This window comes from Anas acuta, chromosome 4 (genome assembly GCF_963932015.1).
Source record: "Anas acuta chromosome 4, bAnaAcu1.1, whole genome shotgun sequence".
NCBI classification, from domain to species: domain Eukaryota; kingdom Metazoa; phylum Chordata; class Aves; order Anseriformes; family Anatidae; genus Anas; species Anas acuta.
This window is the reverse complement of record NC_088982.1, coordinates 24,361,772-24,380,733: the sequence shown is the minus strand read 5'-3', so window position 1 is coordinate 24,380,733 and position 18,962 is coordinate 24,361,772. Positions and strand designations below refer to the sequence as shown.

Sequence of the window (18,962 nt, the reverse complement as noted above, 5' to 3'; positions counted from 1 at the left end):
TGCCAGACAGTGAGGGAGCTGCGGGCTCCTTTACTGATCCTTCTGCTACGCCATGGGCCCCTCTGCTGCTACAGCCATCGAAGGCTTTTGCTGTTCCACCCCCTGCTGACCTGGACGTGCCTTTTGACCCAGGCCTATTGGCCTTGAAAAGGAGACTGGTATGTTTTTATTCGATCCGGGAAGATTAAGATACATAAGGCCTGAAGACCGAGTTGCTTGACAACTTAAAGCGAGACATATTGGTCAAAAGGAATGGGAAATGGAGACTTGTATGTAATCAAGAAAAGGAATGGGAAATGGAGACTGTTAAGTCGTGGAACTTCAAGGATTCTTTGTTACCTTTTCTGCTCGTGATTATGTATAGGCGTACTCGATTTTAGTAAGTAATAGAACTTAAAGTATTGTTTGTTACCTTTCCTGATTGTGCATATGTGTAGGCATACTCGGGTTTAGTATGTAAAGCAACGTGCTGTATATTTAGAAAATTGATGTTTGTGTGTGCGTGTTGGTGGAGCGTAGACTCCCCGCACACCCAGCGCTGTTTACTTTATACCTTTTAGAAATATTTGTTTTATAAATATTACAAAATTCAGATTGAGTTGAGACCTCATTTATAACACTTTGGAGACTCAGGAGTTGGCCTCAGCGATCCTCGTGGGTCCCTTCCAGCTCAGGACATTCTGTGGTTCTATGACCCCAGTGGAGAAGTGGTGAAAGGCGACAACCAGACCAAGATACGGTAGGTTTGCCAGGATGGATTTTGGTGCCGAAGTTTCCTCCTCAAGTCTACTTCAGCCATGAGCTAGGGACGGCCCTCTGTGTGGTAACAGGCCCTGGTGCTGAGGTCACAGTGTATCCCTCCTACATCCCTCTGCCGTGCGTGCCAGCTGTGGCCCAGTTGCTTGTGGGGCCGGTAGGAGGAGGACCCAGAGAGAGCGTTGTGTCTATCTGGGGACATCCTGCTGCGATGGAGAGGCTGAGAGCCCTTAGCGGTGAGGGGCAGCGGGAGGGAGGTTGGGGGCTGAAGCGGGACCCTTCCCAGCAGGCTGCTCGGGGCTGCGTCTCCTGCGGAGATTTCTCTCCCAGCTGGCCAAGATCCTCGTCCCTACCAGCTCCAGCCCCCTGCGGCCAGCAGCACCGATGACACTTGCTCCGTTCTTTCCTTCCTTCCAGGTGTGGGCTGCTGGCCCAGACGTAGCCGTCGCCAGGGCAGAGGCAGGCTGCCAGGGCCTGTCCCTGAAGCGGCCCCGACCTCTGCCAACGTTGTGACTTCTCTGCTAGAGCGCCTGCAAGACGAGGAGGTGAGCTGGGGGCTCCCCACCATGATGCAGCAGGGGGAGCAGGGGGAGCCTGTGCCTGGCGGCACCTCTGCCCTCCTGGTTTTGTCGTCCAGAAGCCCCTGCACAGGGCAGTGCCCAGCCTGGAGCTTCTCAAGGAGCAGTCATTTGCCCGGGCCCCATCCCAAGGTCCCCTGGCTGCCCAAGCCCAGAGGCCAGGGGCTTTGTGTCCCTCTTGCAGCTTCCCAGCCCCAGCAGCACATCCCTAGGCTCTGCAGAGCGAGGGCGGGCAGCTGGCGGCGCGCTGGCAAGAGGAGCAAAGCAAGTGCAACTGATCCCTATGGTGCTCTGTCCCCAGGGCGACAGAGCGCAGACTTACTGCGAGCTGGAGAGCGTCTTGTGGGGAGATGACAGCTGCCTGCAGTGCGGTGTCGTCAACCGGCTGCTAGCAGAGGTGTCCTGGGACCTGACAGCTGACCAGGTGAGATGGTGCTCTTGGGAGGCGAGGGGAGCAGCCTGCCAGGCATTGGAGGGCAATGCGGAGCACACAGACAGGTTTTGCTGGCCTTGGGGCCCCACAGAGGCTCTTGAGCCAACCTGAGCCTCTGTTTCAGGGCGTGACGGAAGACACAAAGGTGGCTGCCAGTGACGTCCTGGTGGCTCTGGCCCGCTCCCACTTCAGCTTCGTGCTAGCCGAGCTCCTGGCCCAGCTGAATGCCCCAGGGCAGATCTCCAAGGAGTTCGTGCTCATCACTGTGGGCAAACTCCTCAGCACCAACGGTACGGTCCAGCACCGCCATCCTCCCTCCCTCCCTGCCTCCCCTCCCGCTTTGGGCCAGGCTGGGAGAGCTGGGATAGAAAGGGATCCTTCCCCTCTCCACGCAAGCCGTGCTGAGCTGGGGGGCACCGTGGCTGCAGCGCCTCCTCCCTCGCTGCCAGTGCCGGCTGGGGGCTCTGACCGTGGCCACTCTCCGCTCTCTTCTCAGCCCTGCAGTGCATCCCCTTCATGCGCGTGGTGCTGTTGGGGCTGCGCACCGTGGTGGGCCAGTTAGGGAGCGGCCGGATCCTGCGTGCTGCCTGCGGTGGTGAGTGGACCCTGGGGAGGGGCAGGGGCAGGGGCAGGGGCAGGGGCAGGGGCAGGGGCAGGGCAGCCCCTGGCACCTCGCTCTGCTCTCAGAGCGGGCATGGCGGGCCTGAGCCCACGCTGCTGCCATCCCAAAGCACTGGGGACGCCTGGAAAGGGTGGCTGAAGGTTTCTGTGGGCTGGAGGTGAAGGTGCCCGGGAACTCCTGGGTCCTTTTGCTGCCTTCCTGGGCTTTCCTACTGGGTGAATGTGCCCTGATGGGCAAAAATGGGGCTTCCAGCAGGCTGGCGGGGGGTGCCGCTCCCTTCCCTGCTCCAGGCTCCTTTTTCTCTTCTCTTGGTGCAGCTCTGGAGCAGTGGGCCAAAGTGGTCAACGTTTACATCTGCACCTGGAAAGGATGCTCCTTGCCTGCTACGGAGAAGGAGCAGCTCTACGAAAACCTTGCCCAGGTGTTCTGCTCTGTGGCAAGCAACTGGCTGGACTGCCAGGAGGAAGAGGTGAGAAGTGCTGCTTTCCCAGCTGGGGACGGCAGCAGGGATGTCCCCTGTGCCTGTGCCTCTGTCTGTGCCCAGCGGGCTGGCTGCAAAAGGCCCCAGACTGGCTCTGTGCCTGGGGCTGGGGGCTCCCTGCGGGGAAGCAGCTGAAGCCCAGGGCATTTGGGCAGGCAGGGCGGGGGGTGAGGGGTGGGGAAAACCTCTCTGCCCTCCAGAGCAAGCCCATCTCCTGCAGGGCAGAAGGGAAAGGGCAAGGGGAAGGCCTCTCTGTGGGCAGGGCAGGCCTTCAGCCTTTGACGCTGGGCCTCCCCGCTTCCTCTCCAGGACAAGCAAGCCGTCATCGGGGCCATGACTCCCTTGATGCGTGTCCTCCTGCACAAGGAGGAGCACCGGGAGCATGTCTGGGAGCAGCTCCTCTGGCTCCTGCAGCAGTACCAGACGGTCCAAGACGCCTCCAGGGTGACCAAGGTGAGGTGTGGCGCAGGGCCTGGCACGGCCGTGGGGTCTGTGCAAGTGGCACGAGGGCTCAGGGGCTGTTTGCACGGGGAGCTCTGTGGCTGTGCACAGTTGCTCCATTTGCAAGTGGCTTGACATGGCTTCGGCCCTTTCTTCCTCTCCTGTTCTCTTGCAGAGCCTCCTTTCTTTCCTGGAGGCCCTGGAGCAAGTTCAGATCCCCGTCCCCAAGGGCAAGTGTCTTGCCATTAACAGCGTCGTGTACAGCGAGGTAAGGGGAGCCTGCACCCACACAGCCACAGCAATTCCCTCTTGGCTGAGTCTCGGGAGGACTCCAGAGCCCCGAGTCTTTGAATGCTGCTCGGCCTTGGCTCCTGGGTGGCTCCTGGGTGCTTCAGACCTGTGCGTGGGTCCCTGGGGACGCTGTGGGGTGGGCTGGGTTTTGGCTGGGGGTCCTCTTGCCACCAGTGCCCAGGGAGATGAGAGCTGGCAGCGCCGTTTCTTTTCGGGCCCTCTCAATGCTGCTGGGACTTTCTCCACCATGTTCCCACCTTGTTCCCACAGCTCACTGCCGACACCAAAGAGCACAGCCAGGACCAGAAGGCAGAGCTGAGCCAGTGCATCCTGCTGCAAGGTAAGGAGAGGAGCTGTGGCGATGCCCCGTAGGGTCCCGGCAGCTCTCTCCCAAAGCTCAGCAATGGGGGTAAGCTGCTTGCTAATGCAGGATGGGATTTCCTCCCCACAGCTCGCATCTGCCCAGAGGAGACGATCCTGTTCCTGGAGTCCCAGCTGGGCCACGAGAGGGAGGCCGTGCGCGTGGCAGCCCTGGGTCTGCTCGGTGCTCTGGCACGCTGTGACGGTCAGTACTGCGGGGTCAGGGCTTGGAGGGCTCTCTTCCGCCCTCTGGGCTGTGCCTCCACGCATGCCTCACTGGATCTCTTGCAGAGCCCGCGATGGCAGAGAAGCTGCCCGAGGTGGTGGAGGCTGTCAAGAGTGTGTGCAGGGACCCCAGCATCCCGGTGAGCTGCTTTGGGAAGGGACTGTGCCGTCAGGGTCGGGGTCGGGTTCGGGGTTGGGATGGGAGAGCAACCTTTTCCCTCAGGGCAGAGGCAGAGCCTGGCAAGGCTGGACTAGAAGGGCTCGGACCTAGGCAGCCATTTCCCCGCTCCTTCGTGTTTACCGGAGGGAGGGCTGACGGCCAGAGGTGATGCCGCTGCCGGCATGGGCAGGTCCCCGTGGCCCTGTGCTAAGCACACTTGACCCCTGGCAGGTGAGGAGGGCAGTTCTGCACTTCATCAGGGAGCTGCTCAGTGCCAATGCCCAGAGCTGCTCAGCGTGGGACGTTGTGGGCTACATCTTCAGCGAGTTCAGCCAGAGCTCGAGCAGAAGGGTAAGGCCAGCGTGCAACATCTTCCCTGGGGAGATCTGCTGCCAGGAGGCTGGCATGGGAGCCTGCTGGGGCCACGCCTGAGCCTTCTGGGGCAGGAACTGAGAGCAAGCGGGGCGGGGGGTTCCCAATGGTGTCTTGCAGGCTGCGGGACTCCTGTCTGCCCAGGAAGCCCAGGAAGAAGGAGCTCTCCAAGGGCTGTGCATGGACGTCCTGGGGTCACTGGACATCTCTGTGAGAGGGATGGCCAAAGTAAGTCCTCCTCTGTCCTGCTGCTGCTGCTGCTGCTGCTGCTGCTGCTGCTGCTGCTCCTCTCCTCTCCTCTCCTCTCCTCTCCTCTCCTCTCCTCTCCTCTCCTCTCCTCTCCTCTCCTCTCCTCTCCTCTCCTCTCCTCTCCTCTCCTCTCCTCTCCTCTCCTCTCCTCTCCTCTCCTCTCCTCTCCTCTCCTCTCCTCTCCTCTCCTCTCCTCTCCTCTCCTCTCCTCTCCTCTCCTCTCCTCTCCTCTCCTCTCCTCTCCTCTCCTCTCCTCTCCTCTCCTCTCCTCTCCTCTCCTCTCCTCTCCTCTCCTCTCCTCTCCTCTCCTCTCCTCTCCTCTCCTCTCCTCTCCTCTCCTCTCCTCTCCTCTCCTCTCCTCTCCTCTCCTCTCCTCTCCTCTCCTCTCCTCTCCTCTCCGTCAGGCCATTTGTTCCTAGCCCCCTTTGCACACCTGAAAGCTCCCCCCCAGCATGCTCTCAAGTGCTCAGGGAGATGCACACCATCCTCCCCATCTCTGAGCTGAGGCAGAAATGCTGACGGGCTGAATTGTCTCATTGCCTACAGCTCCTGTGGCCGAGGCTGCTGATCTATGTGATGCCAGCCAAGTACACGGGCATGCTGATCCCCCTCTCGCGCTGTCTCCGCGCCCTGGCTGAGAGAAATGAGCTGACAGCAGGGCACGAGCATCACGAACTGGATCCCGATGTCCTCAACGCCCTGTTGCAAGGTAGGAGTAGCAACTCCCCCACGGAGCTCTGCTTCCCTCTGGTCTGCGCCCTGCAGGGACGGCAGCGTGGCAGGGCACGGTGTGGCTCGGCATCTCACCCAGCATTTCTTTCTCCCCTCAGACACGACGCTGACTCCGCACAACTTGCTGGCTCGCCTGCTGGTGGTGGCGGGGTCTCCTTTTGCGGGCAGTGACCTCCAAGCTGCTGCCTTGCTGGTGCTGCAGAGCCTCCACAGCAGGATCCACGGAGCTGTGGGGGCCACGTGGAACAGCGAGATTCCCCTGCTGCTGCAGTACCTCCAAGGTAAAGTGCTGCTGGGGAGGGGGCAGGGGAGGGAGGGCATGGCAAGTCAGCTTCCCAGCATGGCTAAGGGGAATCCCCGCCTGGTGCCCAGTGCTTCTTCTGCTGCCGTTTCGTTTCCCTGCCGGGGAGCCAGCACTGAAGCTGGGGGGAGCGGTCCCACAGCCATCCATTCGTCCCGGCCCTGGTGGCACCTCCATGGCCCTGCTGGGGCGGTGCTTGTGGGGAGGGACGGACGGCTGCCTCTGGAGCGGGTGCAGCCACCAGCTTCCCTGGGCCAGGCCAGCTTTGCAGCAGCTCTTCTGTTGTGGCTTGGTCCCAAGCAAGGTTTTTGTCTTCTTTCTAGGAGGAAAGGGGAACATCCCAGACGCTGCCGAGTGGGAGCGCCGTCTGCTTCAGGTACTGCAGCCCTGGGAGGCGTAGCATATAGATAGAGGTGGCATTCCCCAGCTGGCAGGGGTGTTTCCCAGGCACCCCACTCCTCCTCCTAGAGGAGTCTCTCCCTTCTCCCACGGGCCACAGCTCTCGTGGAAGGCCACTCTGGCGTGGCCGTGTGCCTTGGCACTGCCTCTTCCTGCTTGTCAAAGGCCAAGAAGCATTCGCTTCCTCTCCTGTTCTCTCCTGCAGTTCCTGAGGGCATCCCTGGAAACCATCGGGGACGACGCCTGGATCAAGCGCCTGAGCTGTGCGCTGAGCCAGCGGCTGGACAGCTCTCCCAGCAGCTCTGGGGAGAAGGTCGGTTCCCTGCCCGGCTCTCCCCTGGCAGCGCAGCCACGGGGCCCCCGCCCACGTGCGGGGCTGGGGCTGGGGCTGCAGGCGCTGCTCTGCCCACGAGGGCTGTCTGCGCTGCTTCCCTGGCCCTTGCCCCCCGCGGCCTTTCCCTCCTCTTGTGCTGAGCGGGGCTGGCGAAAGCCCATCCCTGCGTCCGGGCTCGGCTGCTCCCCGTGCGCTGGCGCCTGTCCTGCTCTGGCCCCGTTGCAGCACGCCAGGCTCTTGCTGCATCTCGGGCTCGGCTTCTTCCCTTGCAGGCTTTCCTGTACAAGGCTCTTGGGACGACGCTGGGAGCTTGTCAGGAACTCCCACACGTCCAAGAGAACCTGCTGCACCATCTGATGAGAGCACAACCTGAGGAGCCATCTGAGGCCCAGGTGAGCTTCCCTGCTCTGTCCCTGGGCCCTGCTCCAGGCCTTTTCCAGCTCCTCATCGCTGCCCGCCACTGTGAACGGCTGGGCCTGTGCCAACTGTCCCTCGCTCTTTTGTTGCAGGGAATCATTGCTCTCGTCTGCCAAGCCGCCGACAGCCACTTCCGCCTGGCCTTGGAGACACTGACAACATTTGCTGCCACCTCGAGCAGTGTCCGGGGCCTTAGGGTTTCCAGAGGCAGGAAGGTGAGGTGTTTGGGGTTTCCCTCCCTGGCTGTCTTCCACCTGCTCTTCATTGTGGGCTGTGGGGGGCCATGGGGCGGACGTCTCACAGCATCTCTTGCAACGCAGACGACCCAGGCCAGCAGGAGAGCTGAGGCCACTTGCAGGGCTGTCATGCTCGCCCACAGCAGCATGGCACTGCGTGCCTCCAAGGAACAACTGCTCGCCCACGTGGAGGCAGACATCGCGGGCAACATCCTGCTGCTCTCCATCTCCAGCAGCCAGGTGAGAGCTCGGGGCATGCAGGGGCAGGGCTGCTGGGTGCCCCAGCTCCAAGCCCTCCATGCTAGGGCATCCTGAGCCTGGCTGTCTCTTTCTCAAGGTCCCCCGAGGAATGGTTTGTCCCAGCACAAAGATCCAAGCGCTTCCCCTAGATTTCCCCCGCGTGCACATGTTCCTCTTGCAGCCCGTGGCCCTTCCTCCAGTTCCAAGGGTTTTCTTCTCTCTTGGGCCCCAGAACTTGCAGACCAATCTTGCCCTGGCGCAGAGCATCCTTGAGGTCGGCTGTGCCATCCACGCTGCGGGGAACTTGGGCAGCTTCCATCCTGTCCTGAAGCACAAGCTGCTGCTGATCCTGCAGGTGAGTGCCCAGAGCCAGGGCTGTCTTGCAGGGGAGTTTGGGGCCATGCCAGGAGGCAGGAAGGTCTCCCTCAGCCGCGTGGGAGCTCCTGGAGCCGTGTCCCCAGCTGGTGGGGGGGGCCCTTGGGTGCTGGCAGGCAGTGGCCATGGCTGGGCAGCCGCTGGGGAGCTGCTCCATCCTGCAGCGCCCCTGTGGGAGCTGCGGGAGCGCTGCAGCCAGTGTCTGGCAGGAGTGCCCGTCCCTGGGCAGGATGCGAGAGCTCTCCTGTGCCCAATGCCCACTTGGCAACTTTCTCTTGCAGAACTTGATGAAGACGACGCTCTGGGACTTCCCGGCAGCGTCCCTGCACCTGAAGGTGATTCTGGCCCTGGAGCAGTGGAGGTAAGAGCGAGGAGCTGCGGGGGCTGTGAGGCGGGATGACGTTCCTCCTGTCGGGGAGCTCCCAAAGAGCAGCACTCCCTGCCCCAGCCTAGGCTGCTTGGATTTGGGGCTGTCGATGAGGACAAGCCCAGATGCCATGTGACCCTCTCTGGAGAGCGCTAGGAACTCCTCTTTTTTATTGTTTTCCCTCGTCTTCCTTTTTCCCCTTGCCAGCAAGCTGGAGATCTCGTTCAGCAGCAAGGAAATTTGCAGCCTGCTGTCTGACTGCTGCCGGGCCATCCTGCCACTTCCTTCAGCGGCTGAGCAGACTGGGGAGATCAGGAACGCAGAGCAGGCAGTGCTGCAGCTCCAGGTAACTTGCTGTCCCTTCCCTGCCCACCTCTCGCTCAGGACAAGCTGCCCTCCCCAGCACAAGCTGTGTGCTGGCAGCAGCCGTGATCCTGCATCTGCGTCCCTCTCCCCCGCTTTCAGTCTCTGCACATGGCCACGAAGGCTCTGGGCCGGCTCATGGCAGTCCTGCTCAAGGCAAAGCCAAGCCCTGTCGACTTGGTAGACATCGCCGAGGTGAGTATCCATGGGGTGCTGGGGCAAGCGTCCCTCCTGTCACCAGTGGGGAATTAGCAGAGGAGCAGGAACCTCCTGCTGCCATGCCAGGTGACTGTGAGCTCGGGGAGGCCAAGAAGTGGGCCCTGCAGGGGGGAAAGCCAAGAGGCAGCCCCTGGCTGGCTGCAGCAGGGAGCTGGCTGCAGGGAAAAGCTCCTGGGTGGGAGCAGGTGCGTCTGAAGAGAGTGGGGCAGTGCCGCAGGGAAAGTGCCAGGAAGGGAGGGAAATGGAGAGGGATGGCGGGAAGGGAAAGATGCCCCTTGGCAGACAGAGCTGCTCTGCCCCAGGTGCTGTGGTTCTGGCTCTCCTCGGACAAGCCGTGGGTGTGCAAGAAAGCCCTGCAGGTCTGCGCCCAGCTGCTGGAGGACTGCAGAGATGGAGTGGCTTTTCAGGTGAGGAAGGATGCCCAGCGTGTGCCCCCAGCTGCAAGGGGGCCTGGCAGGGCAGCTCTGCCCAGCTGTGCACGGGCTGTGGGGTCCCCCAGCGCCCAGCCCCCCTCTGCCCAGTCCTGGCCTGAGCAGGGCGCGGCTGGGAGACGCAAGGGAGTGCTGGGGCCACCTCCAGCCCTTGTTCTTCCTCTCGCCCCTGCAGACAAGAGGTGCCTACCTGCCGTTTGGCGCCTTGGCGGGATTGCTGGGGCCTCTGACCTGTGAGCCCACGAGCAGCTCCCGCCAGCTGGCCGCTGCCTGCCTCAGCTCCCTTCTCCACATCCAAGGTGAGTGTGAGTAGAGCAGGCGCCTGCCGGCCCTCTGCCCCGCCTGGCCTAGCGGGAACCTGGCAAGGGCCATCCCGCTGCAGCGAGTTCAAGACTGACTCCCCTGGCCTTCAGCAAAGGCTGGGAAGGGAAGTTCAGTTGCCCTAAGTGGGACTCCCCTTTTCTCCCCGTGCTCGTTGCAGCCAAGGCCACGAACAGGCTGTTGGAGACAGACGACCCTGCGAGCTTGTGTGAGGGGCTGAGTGCTCGCAGCGACGCCTCTCAGCAGCTCCAGACCTCCATCCGCATCGCAGAGGTAAGGAGTGCCCTCAAGCTTGCCTTATGTTCTGAAGAGCTGGAGCGGAGCCGTGACGGGCTCTCGATCTCTCCTGGTTCTTGCATCTTTCCAGGTCGTTTGCAAAAACGTCCCCAAAGAACAGGCCGCAGACTTCATGAATGCCATCCTGGGGCCCTTCCGGCATTCCAGAGGAAGCCGCGTGCGTGCTGCAGGCAACTGGATGCTCACCTTTCTGGAAACGTGTGGCAAGGACATTGGTCCAGACGTAAGAGACATTTTGCCATGCCTTGGACTTTTTTGCTTTGGCTGTCGCACCACACATCTTGCCGTTTGTGTGCTAAAGAAGCTCTCGGTGCAGAGTCAGGGCTCGGGCAGGGTGCTAGGGGTGAAATTTCGCCTTCGAGCGTGAAAGCGTGGCAAGGGAGCAGGCGTGGCTCATGGGCTGAACGTCCATGTTCCCGTGCCAAGACGTTCTTTCTCCCCTGCTTCTTTCAGGTGCGAGGAATCGTCTCCGCCCTGCACACCTGCACAGAGTCCATGCTGGAGCCCTCGTTCGTGTACTTTGTGCACCATGCGGTGCTGATCCTGGCCCGCCATCACCGGGAGCTCACGATAAACGTCATCCTTGAGAAGTTTGTGCCTCTGGACAGGTACAATGCGCTCCTCCCTTTCCTGCTGGGCTCAGAGAGCCGTAGCTTGCCTCCCCTCCCTAGGGCGATCCAAGGGGAGCAGCAGCTCCTTCTCCTCCAGCCAAATGTCGGAGGTGTGCTTGTAGCACTGGTAACAGAGCATACGGGCTCATGGTTGCACATCTCTTGGCAGAAACACACTGGAGCTGTGGAGGACTCTGGGGAGAGCCAGCATTGGCCTCGGTGTGCTGAAGCGCTTAGCGAGGAAGCTGAAGAAAGTGGGAGACGACAGCTCCCAGCCCAGCTCGCCCAGTCGCAGGCTGCACGCCCACCAGCCTTCTCCGGAGTCCTTGACTGTACGTTCGGTGGCAGAGGCTTTGTGCCTGCTCCCCCACTCCCAGTCCGAGGGCAAGGCGTTGGGTGCCCTTTGCAAGCGTCTCGACACTGCTGCAGTGTCTCAGCGGTAGCAGTTCGGGACGGCCGGGACAGCCGCTGCTCCCAGGCTGCAAGGCTGTCCCGGAGATGGAGACGGGGCGTGCAGGCAGTAGAAGTGCCCCAGGCAGCCAGCGGGCCGGGGCTGGTGGCAAAGCTCTTGTTTAACGGGTGCTTGTTGGGTGCTCTCATTTCCCTGCAGGTCACCCGTGCCATCTCCGAAATGGTGTCCGTGCAGTCCAAGGAGGGGGTCCAGAGCTTGCTTCCCTCCCTCCTCCCTGGGCTCCTGCTGCAGCTCAGCAAGGCACTGGGGGAAGAGATGCTGTCTGCGCCCCTCAGCCCCTGGAGAGGGCACGCTGAGGATCAGCGGCAAGAGGGCAACGTGTGCAGGTCAGGAGCAGGAGGGGCAGGGCAAGGGGGGCTTGAATTGCCTGGCCATGCATGCTTGGTTGTTTCCTGTCCTGCTTCCTAGGCGGGAGGCCACTTGAGGCTGCAGATTTGCTTTTTTCCTCCCATCCCTGTTTGTTTGGGGCTTTCTTTTCTCTGTTTTTCTCTCTGTCATTCTTGCACGATGGCTTGTGCAAAGTTGGTTTTCACTGTGGTAGAGATGTCTGTGTGCTGAGGGTCTTCCTGGGCGGTGACTCCCAGGGAGCACAAGCACAGCTGCCACATCCTCGCAGGGTTTGTGGCCCAGCTCTGGCCACGGGCAGCTGTGCTTTCCTGCCGTGGAGGCTCTGCCGGTGTAATTCCCGGCCTGTCAGGGTGCACCAAGCATTGCACTCAGGCGGTGCTGCCTCCCTGGGGAGGTTCGAGTGCTCACATCAGTCCCCCCACAACACAACACAACACAACACAACACAACACAACACAACACAACAGGGCACCTTGCCAGGGCTTAAATAGACAGTTGCTTTTTTGGCCGGCTTTTGCCACAGACCTGGTGGCTACAGAGCGTTGCCTCTGCGCTTCTTTGCCTCTCTCTCCGTCGCTGGAGCTTGGGATGAGTGAAGAAGCGGCTCGTAAAGCTGCTGAGCATTCTTGCTCTGCTAAGTCCCTGTAAGTTCTGTAAGATCCCTGCGGAACACTGCTCTGATCTGAGACTTCTCTGGCTCTTGCTCTTTCCCAGGCCTTTCTGCAAAACTCTCATGGCAGTGCTGAGCAAATGCGCTGAGAAGAGCTGGCTGACGCCGTTCTGGAGGCAGAAAATGTCGGCGCTGCTGGAGAGCCCCCGCACTTATGCCGAGGGCATGTGCCTCCTGACGAGGTGAGAGCCCCAGGGCAGCATCTCGCCTTCCTCTCGGTGGCTGCGCCCAGGGGAACGGCTGCCGGGGCCCTTTCCTGCGTGCTCGGGGAGCTCTGTGCAGGGCAGAGCAGCGCCTGTGCTGGAGGAGGGCAAGTCCGCGGTGGCAGCCTGCAGCCTTCCCACTTGACCGGGCGTTGCCCCTTGTGCTCTTTGTGCAGTGTCCTGCTCCGTGCCCAGCTCATCTCCCGGGAGCTGATTGAGATCTTCTCCCAGTGGCTGCGCTACCCATCAGCAAACCTGCAGCTGACGGCCATGGCTTTCTTTGCTGAGGTGAGGCAGTAGGAGGGCAGGGGGGCTCCCCAGGGCTTTTCTGAAAGACATTGCTGCTTGGGCTGCCTCTTGCTGTGGGGAGAGATGAGAAGCAAGCGTCCCCATCGAGACTCCTTTGTGCGAAGCCTGCTTGTGTGCTGTGCCTGGGCTGAGGTTGTGTCCTGACTCTCGTGGCTGTGTTGCTCTGTTGCAGCTGATGAAGGAGCCGCCTCTTGAGAAGAGGAACGTCCTGAAGACTCTGCGTGTCTTGGCTGAGAAAGCACAGCACCGAAGCAGCACCATAAGGCAGCTGGCAGCGAGAGCTCTGGGCAACGCAGCCGGCAGCATGCCCGTGGAGGTGAGACGGATTTCCCTGCGCTCTGACTGCAGGGATATTCCCCTCCCTAGCAAGACCCTGGGGGAGAGCTGCTTCAAGGGCCTGGACAGAGCGGCAAAGGCAAAAGCAGGGCTCCTTTCCCTGATGCCAGCAGGGCTGCCGAGGGCAAATTGGGTGCCAAACGTCAGAGTAAAAAAGTCTGTGCACGTCTTTGGCTTTGCAGGTGCGGAAGCACGGGAGACAAGTTGTCCAGGTGCTGCAACAGAGCCTGGCGGACACTGCCTGTCCCGAGGTGGTTGCAGAAAGCATGCTGGCGCTAGCTGAGCTCGTGAGGGTGCTGCAGGCGGTGAACTTGGGATCGGCCTTTGAAGACATCGCCAGGGCCACCAAGATGTTCTTCGAGTCTGTGAGTGAAGCCAGCTCTTGCTGCCGCTGCTCTGAGAAGCGTGGGGTGGGCAGGGGCCTGCACGCGCCGCCTGGATGGCCTCTGCTGGCTGAGTGCCTGCTTCGGCCTCGTTACCCAGCTGACAAACGGCTTTCTGCTTGCAGGAAGAAGAGTACCTTCGCTACTCGGCCTTGCGCCTCTATTCAGTCCTGGCCTCCTCAGCCTCGAGCAAGCGGTCGTTCTTTGCCGGAGAAGTGGCGGAAACATGGGTCAGCCTTTTCCTGCACCTCCGGGATCCCGACTTTGCAGTTGCCAGCGTAAGTGCCCTTGGAGCTTGCTCCCAAAGCCCCAGAAAGCTGCGTGGCCACGGCCCAGGCGTGGCTGGCTGAGCTCCCTGGGCAGGTCCCACACACGCTGCTGGAGGAGGAATGACGGCACAACTCTCTTTTCCAGATGTGCAAGATCACCTTCAGTCTCTGTGCTCCATTTATGGGGCTGAGGCGGCCACAGGACATCATCTCTCTCTGCGAGAGGCTGGGTGCACAAGAGCTGCAGGATGCGCTCTGCACTTACCTGGTAAGGAAGCTGTGCTCCAGCGAGACGTCAGGGCCCTGTGGACCTGCCCTGCCTCTCCCCTTCCCCCTGCCCCAGCTGGCTGAGGGGCAACAGAAGGCATCTTTCTGGACCCTGTGAACTTGTGCCTTCCTGTCTTGCCCTAGGCCAGAAACGCCCCCCCCATGTTGGAGAGGCTCCGTGCCGTAGCCAGTAGAGGCTTCCTAGAGAACGGGCAGAGGCTGCACCCATCGACCTTCGAAATCCTTGGTGAGAGCCCGCACTGGAACTTCCCACTCCCTTTCCTGACCAGAGCGATGTAGGGGCCTCTGCTTTCTCTTTGCTCTTTCCTCCGGGCCCTGCCTTTGCAGAACAGGGCACACACCGTGCTGTGTCCCATGGCTGAAGATGGGGTAGACAGGGACGCAGGGCTTTGCCTTGCAACCTGCCTCCGAGTTCCTTCAAAAGCTTGAGCAACCATCAAGGAGTGATCTGGAGATCAGGGATCCAGCTACCATCAGGAGTGATCAGGGGGCACAGCTGCCTGGGCTGGCTGCTCACAGCTCTGTCTGTCTTGTTGCAGCTTTCCAGGGCCCGAGCAGCACTGAGGACACCCGAGCGTGGAGAAGGCAGACAAGGCCCTAGGTGACCGTGGCACCCTGTGGGCAATAAAACTCTGTACATGTACGTGGTCTCAGCGCTCGCTGTGTCCTTGGGGAAATCCAACTCCACGTGGCCTCCCCTCTGCGGACAAAGGGTCTTTTTCGTAGGGCCAGGGGGGCACGTTGGGGCCTGTGGGGAAAAGCCTGGCAGGATGCACAAATGGGTTCTGAAGGAGCTGGTGGACCTAACCGGGAGGCCTCCCAGGGTTATCCAGCAAACGTCACTGCGATCAGGAGAGGCTGCTGGCAAACGGGAGAAAGCACACGTCGCCCCTCCAAATTGGTTTCTTCCCTGAAAAAGAAACCGCTTGCCACTCCTGTTCCCAACGTGTACATTTCGTGAGGAGCGCAGAGAACGTATACTACTGTAACCTGGATCTTAACTTTTTCCCCCAGGTTTCACTAAAGAGCCCTTTGCACCCTTTGCACATTCCAGGAACTCATCTTGGGCATCTTTGGAAAACTGCTCTCCAAAGCAGTTCTCAACATGTGCTTCTGGGATGGTTTTACTCAGGTGGGCAGCTGAGCTCCACCACAACCACTCTCTCACTCCCCCTCCTCAAAGAGGAACAGGGAGAAAAGAGGATGCAAAGGGCTTGAGGGTTGAGATAAGGACGGGGAGATTGCTCAACAATGATCGTGACAGGCCAGAGTAGGGAGACAGTCCCATTCATTGCCTATTCCTAACAAGCTAGAGAAGCGAGAAACAAAGGAAAGAAACCCAAAAGGCCATCCACCCTCTTCCACCTCCTCCCCCCAGGCGGCAGTCTCACGCAATTTTCTTTCTTGCAACCTAATTTTAACAGAGTCCTATGACCAGCAGGTCTAAGCCTTATGATTAATGTAGTTATCTGAAGTCACCAGCAATTCAGTCCCTCTTCTACAGGACTATACCAAATGCTCCAGATTTTATTCCACTGAGAGATAGTTACTACAATATTTCAAGTACAGTTTCAAAAAACACGTTCAGTTTATATCTTGGTGTCAATCTCAAGTGACTTCCAGTAAACTGGGGTAAATTTTTCCTCTAGTAAGGCAGCATAGACAATTCTGTAGAAATAGTATTCTATAACACAAAGTGAAATATATTGACAACAAATAGAAATCATAAAGTATTTATTGTTTCATTAAAAAAAAATAAAAGAAGAAGAAACTGCATTAGAAAGGTTCTTAATCCCTTTCTCCACACCTTTGCCCCTCAGCCACTGGCAGGTTAATGTTAATAGCTGCCCTCAGGTTAGCCCAGAAAAGGGCACGCTTGCTCCTCTCCTTTGGCCACTCCAGGTACGTTCTCTTTGCCATGAGAGCCTTCAGCTTGTGGTACCTCGCAGGGATAATATACGGAGGGATAGGCTCCAGCAAAATCAGGATCAAGCTGTTGCAGTCTCACTGAACAACTTGTGATGGGCAAAGTAGAGCTCGTAGTGACACCACTCGCTCTGCACAAAGTTGGGAGACAACACAAAGATTGACTTGTAGCTCTTGTCTATGCAGTTAATGATATTCTCCACAATGCTCTTGCCGGGAACAAAGTTTCTCTCGTGCTGGCACAGCTGGACGCTGCCCTCCCCCTTCTCCAGGTTCGGGATCAGCTCGGTCTTCACCCACACGGAATCGCGCTCGCTGTAGGAAATGAAGGCGTGGAACTGCAGGACGGTTTCCCGCTCCTCGGGGCACTCGTGCCAAGCTCTGCGCTTCGTCTGCGTCCACTGCCACAGCATGCGCACGTACCACGGCACGTCCAGGTAGATGCACAGAAAGGCCACCACCCCCACCAGCACCAGCGTCAGCAGCAGAGCCGTCACAAGCAACAGGGTCATGTTGCAAGCGAGCTCCGTCAAGTGGAAGTCCTTCAGCTGCGTTCCCTTCAGGTCCTCGGGGTACTCGCACACGTATGCCTCCGGCCAGCCGGACAGCTTCCCCCCAGACTGCCTCTCCAGACGCACGAAGGCCTGCAGTTCACAGGAGCACTTGAACGGGTTGTGCCCGGCTTCCAGCTCCCGCACCCTCTGGCAGCTCTCAAAGAAGTCGGCGGAAGGGGTGAGGATCGAGTTCATCTCCATATTCAGGATCTCCAGGGCCGAGAAGCCACCGCACCCCGGCAGGTCGGCCAGCCTGTTCGACGCCAGGTTCAGCTCTTTCAAGGACTTCAGCTCAGCAATCCCCTGGGGGACGCTGCTGATCTGGTTGTTGTGTAGGTCCAGTTTGTTGACATTGACCGGCAAGCACCTGAACACGGACTCTGTCAGCTGGTTTGAGGACAGGTCCAGCTCCTTCAGAGACTCAGTCCATTGGCAGTGCTCCTCGGCTCCATCGGTACGCAGCAAGTTGCTGCTCATGTCCAGATAGCTCAGTGATTTCATGTACCTGGTCATGGAGCTCACCTTGGAAAGGCTCTCAAATTTATTCTTCTGTAAGATAAATATCTCCAGTTGAATTAATGTATCACAGTTCTGAAAAAGCAGATCGGTTAAATCATTGTTTATAAAATTTAGGTATCTAAAGGGACTGTTAGATGAAGGACATAGCATATGTATCATCTCGGATCCTGCTACTGTCAAGGCTTCAGTGTTCATGTCTGCAAGTATCCGGTACAGGTCATCCTGTGAAAAGTACAGATCTGTGACTAAAATGTTCTTCAGTGCCAGTGCTTTCATGGAAGTACCCGAATACCTGAAGTTATATTTTTCAATGTTCGACAATTGCGTAAAATTGTTGATATTGAAATATTCAATGGATGATTGCCATATAGTCTGAAGAAGTTCAAGAAAAATATTCCAGTCCACTGACACATTCGTCAGTGTCAGATTTTGTAGCCTGGAGCCTTTTCCGAAATCAGACAACAAAGTTATTAATTTTTTTACATTGCTATTAGTGATTTGTGACAATGACAGGCTTTCTGTAGTGTTTTCTATTACAACCCAATTGTAATCAGCTTTGGACCGCTGATGATGATGATTATACAACAGTGGAAGGCTCATGATGTTTTTCTCAGAACCACCTTCTGGAAAATTATTAGAAACAGGTGTAAAGAGTTCATCTTCCACAGACAGGCTGATATTGTTCCAAAAAGTTAAAACAAAGAGACACTCATAAACAAAAAAGTTCTGGAGATCTCTCATTTTCTTTGCCGTACTGGTTTATGGTTCCTTGCCAATGCTCAATATTTATCCATCCGTCTTTGTTCTTATCCTGTAACAACAACAAGAAAAACATATCGTATCATTAAGCGTCTATCCAACAGCCATCAAAGACCAACTTTGTTAAGGTTCATACTTTCTGCCTCTCCCTTTGACTCAGAAAGCAATTATTATAAACCTATTATCATTCACGAGAGGAGTTCCTGATTTGTTTACTTAATTTTATTATTTATATATGTATAATAAATGTTATTAAATAATTTTATTATTTAATTAAGACATTCCTTCATTATTTAATTATTATTTGATGGTGTATTTTCATGCTTTATGATAGGATAAGCAGGCAAAAAACCCAGGAACCATATCTCTCTCCTGTTCCACAGCAGTGTTTTGATTGGGTTAAATAGCGGACACGATGAGAACACTGGGTAAGGTGATATTTGTTTTTATTTTATTTTTGAGTTAAAACAGAACAGCACCTTCAGTATTGAATGCCAAACACTGGGGTTATTGCCCTAGCAAAGACATAAACCAGTCTCTCTTTATTTCTGTACGACACTGGTCAGAAAGTCCATCTTAGCTGAGGTCTGAATGTGGAACTAACTCCAATGGAACTAATCTATTGTTCTGGTTTAGCATACTGTTGTGATATATGGAGTAATAATTCGTGTCAAGAAAATGGTCGATATTAATAAAGAAGGGGGAGATGTGGGAGCGTGGCCATGGGGGTCAGCAAGCCCCAAGGTTGATGATAACATCAGACTCTTCACGATGAGGCCATCAGGAATGTAAAAGAGCTTAGAGGGAACAAAGAAGGGTGATTCAGGAGATGCCATGCAGTCTCGGGTTCCTTCTTCTCCAGCCGTTAAGGCATGGAAGTTTCTGGGTGTTTGCTGTTGCTGTTATATGCAAAGTTGTTTGACCAATGAAAAGTTGGTTTTGAAAAGGACTGCTGTGGGGAGAAGGGTAGAAGAGGGGAGCCTGTTCTCAGGAGAAAAAAGGCAGCACGATATAATGAAGTTATGGCATCAATAAAGAACTAGAAAGAAGGAATGAAAAGGAACAGGCCAGCAGAACGGAGACCAGGATGGGAACAGGGACATTGATCGCCCCATGAAGATGGGTTCAGCCATAGTCAGCAAACTGCTCAGAGAAGCTTGCACAGAAAGTCGCTGGAAATGGCACACCGGAGCTGGAGAGAAGCTCAAGCTGAGAGAAGCGGAGCCACGCACACAGCTGCCCCTTGCTGGTAAGCAGCTGCACATTGTGGGGAATCATACATGTACGTCCTTAGGAACAAAGACTGTCCTGGTAA

The 18,962-nt window shown here is 57.7% G+C and overlaps 1 protein-coding gene and 1 pseudogene across 1 annotated transcript; one reads left to right on the top strand and one right to left on the bottom strand.

Annotated features, from left to right (window-relative positions):
* Nucleotides 1-1,617: 1,617 nt before the first annotated feature.
* On the top strand, nt 1,618-14,532 carry LOC137855315 (maestro heat-like repeat-containing protein family member 2B). Its single transcript, XM_068679353.1, has 37 exons — nt 1,618-1,758; nt 1,892-2,057; nt 2,264-2,362; nt 2,707-2,858; nt 3,180-3,323; nt 3,487-3,579; nt 3,873-3,942; nt 4,054-4,167; nt 4,254-4,327; nt 4,579-4,698; nt 4,840-4,947; nt 5,515-5,677; nt 5,799-5,981; nt 6,325-6,377; nt 6,606-6,713; nt 7,007-7,126; nt 7,244-7,366; nt 7,472-7,627; nt 7,860-7,982; nt 8,284-8,363; nt 8,577-8,715; nt 8,835-8,927; nt 9,254-9,358; nt 9,558-9,681; nt 9,864-9,976; nt 10,071-10,223; nt 10,454-10,608; nt 10,781-10,943; nt 11,222-11,409; nt 12,146-12,283; nt 12,481-12,592; nt 12,786-12,929; nt 13,132-13,314; nt 13,458-13,610; nt 13,747-13,869; nt 14,013-14,115; nt 14,429-14,532. Exons 1-37 carry the CDS (start codon nt 1,618-1,620, stop codon nt 14,488-14,490), a joined length of 4,641 nt encoding a protein of 1,546 aa, XP_068535454.1. The 3' UTR covers nt 14,491-14,532.
* An 864-nt stretch (nt 14,533-15,396) lies between these two features.
* On the bottom strand, nt 15,397-17,717 carry LOC137855733 (toll-like receptor 1; annotated as a pseudogene).
* Between the last annotated feature and the right edge of the window lie 1,245 nt (nt 17,718-18,962).

What these genes read in the sequence shown, in the direction of transcription:
- LOC137855315 (XM_068679353.1), top strand. Translation starts at nt 1,618, where the DNA reads ATGGTGCTCTGTCCCCAGGGCGACAGAGCGCAGACTTACTGCGAGCTG. An exon ending in CCTCCATCCGCATCGCAGAG is followed by an intron (nt 9,977 to 10,070) that starts GTAAGGAGTGCC and finishes GCATCTTTCCAG; the next exon opens with GTCGTTTGCAAAAACGTCCC. An exon ending in AAGTTTGTGCCTCTGGACAG is followed by an intron (nt 10,609 to 10,780) that starts GTACAATGCGCT and finishes ATCTCTTGGCAG; the next exon opens with AAACACACTGGAGCTGTGGA.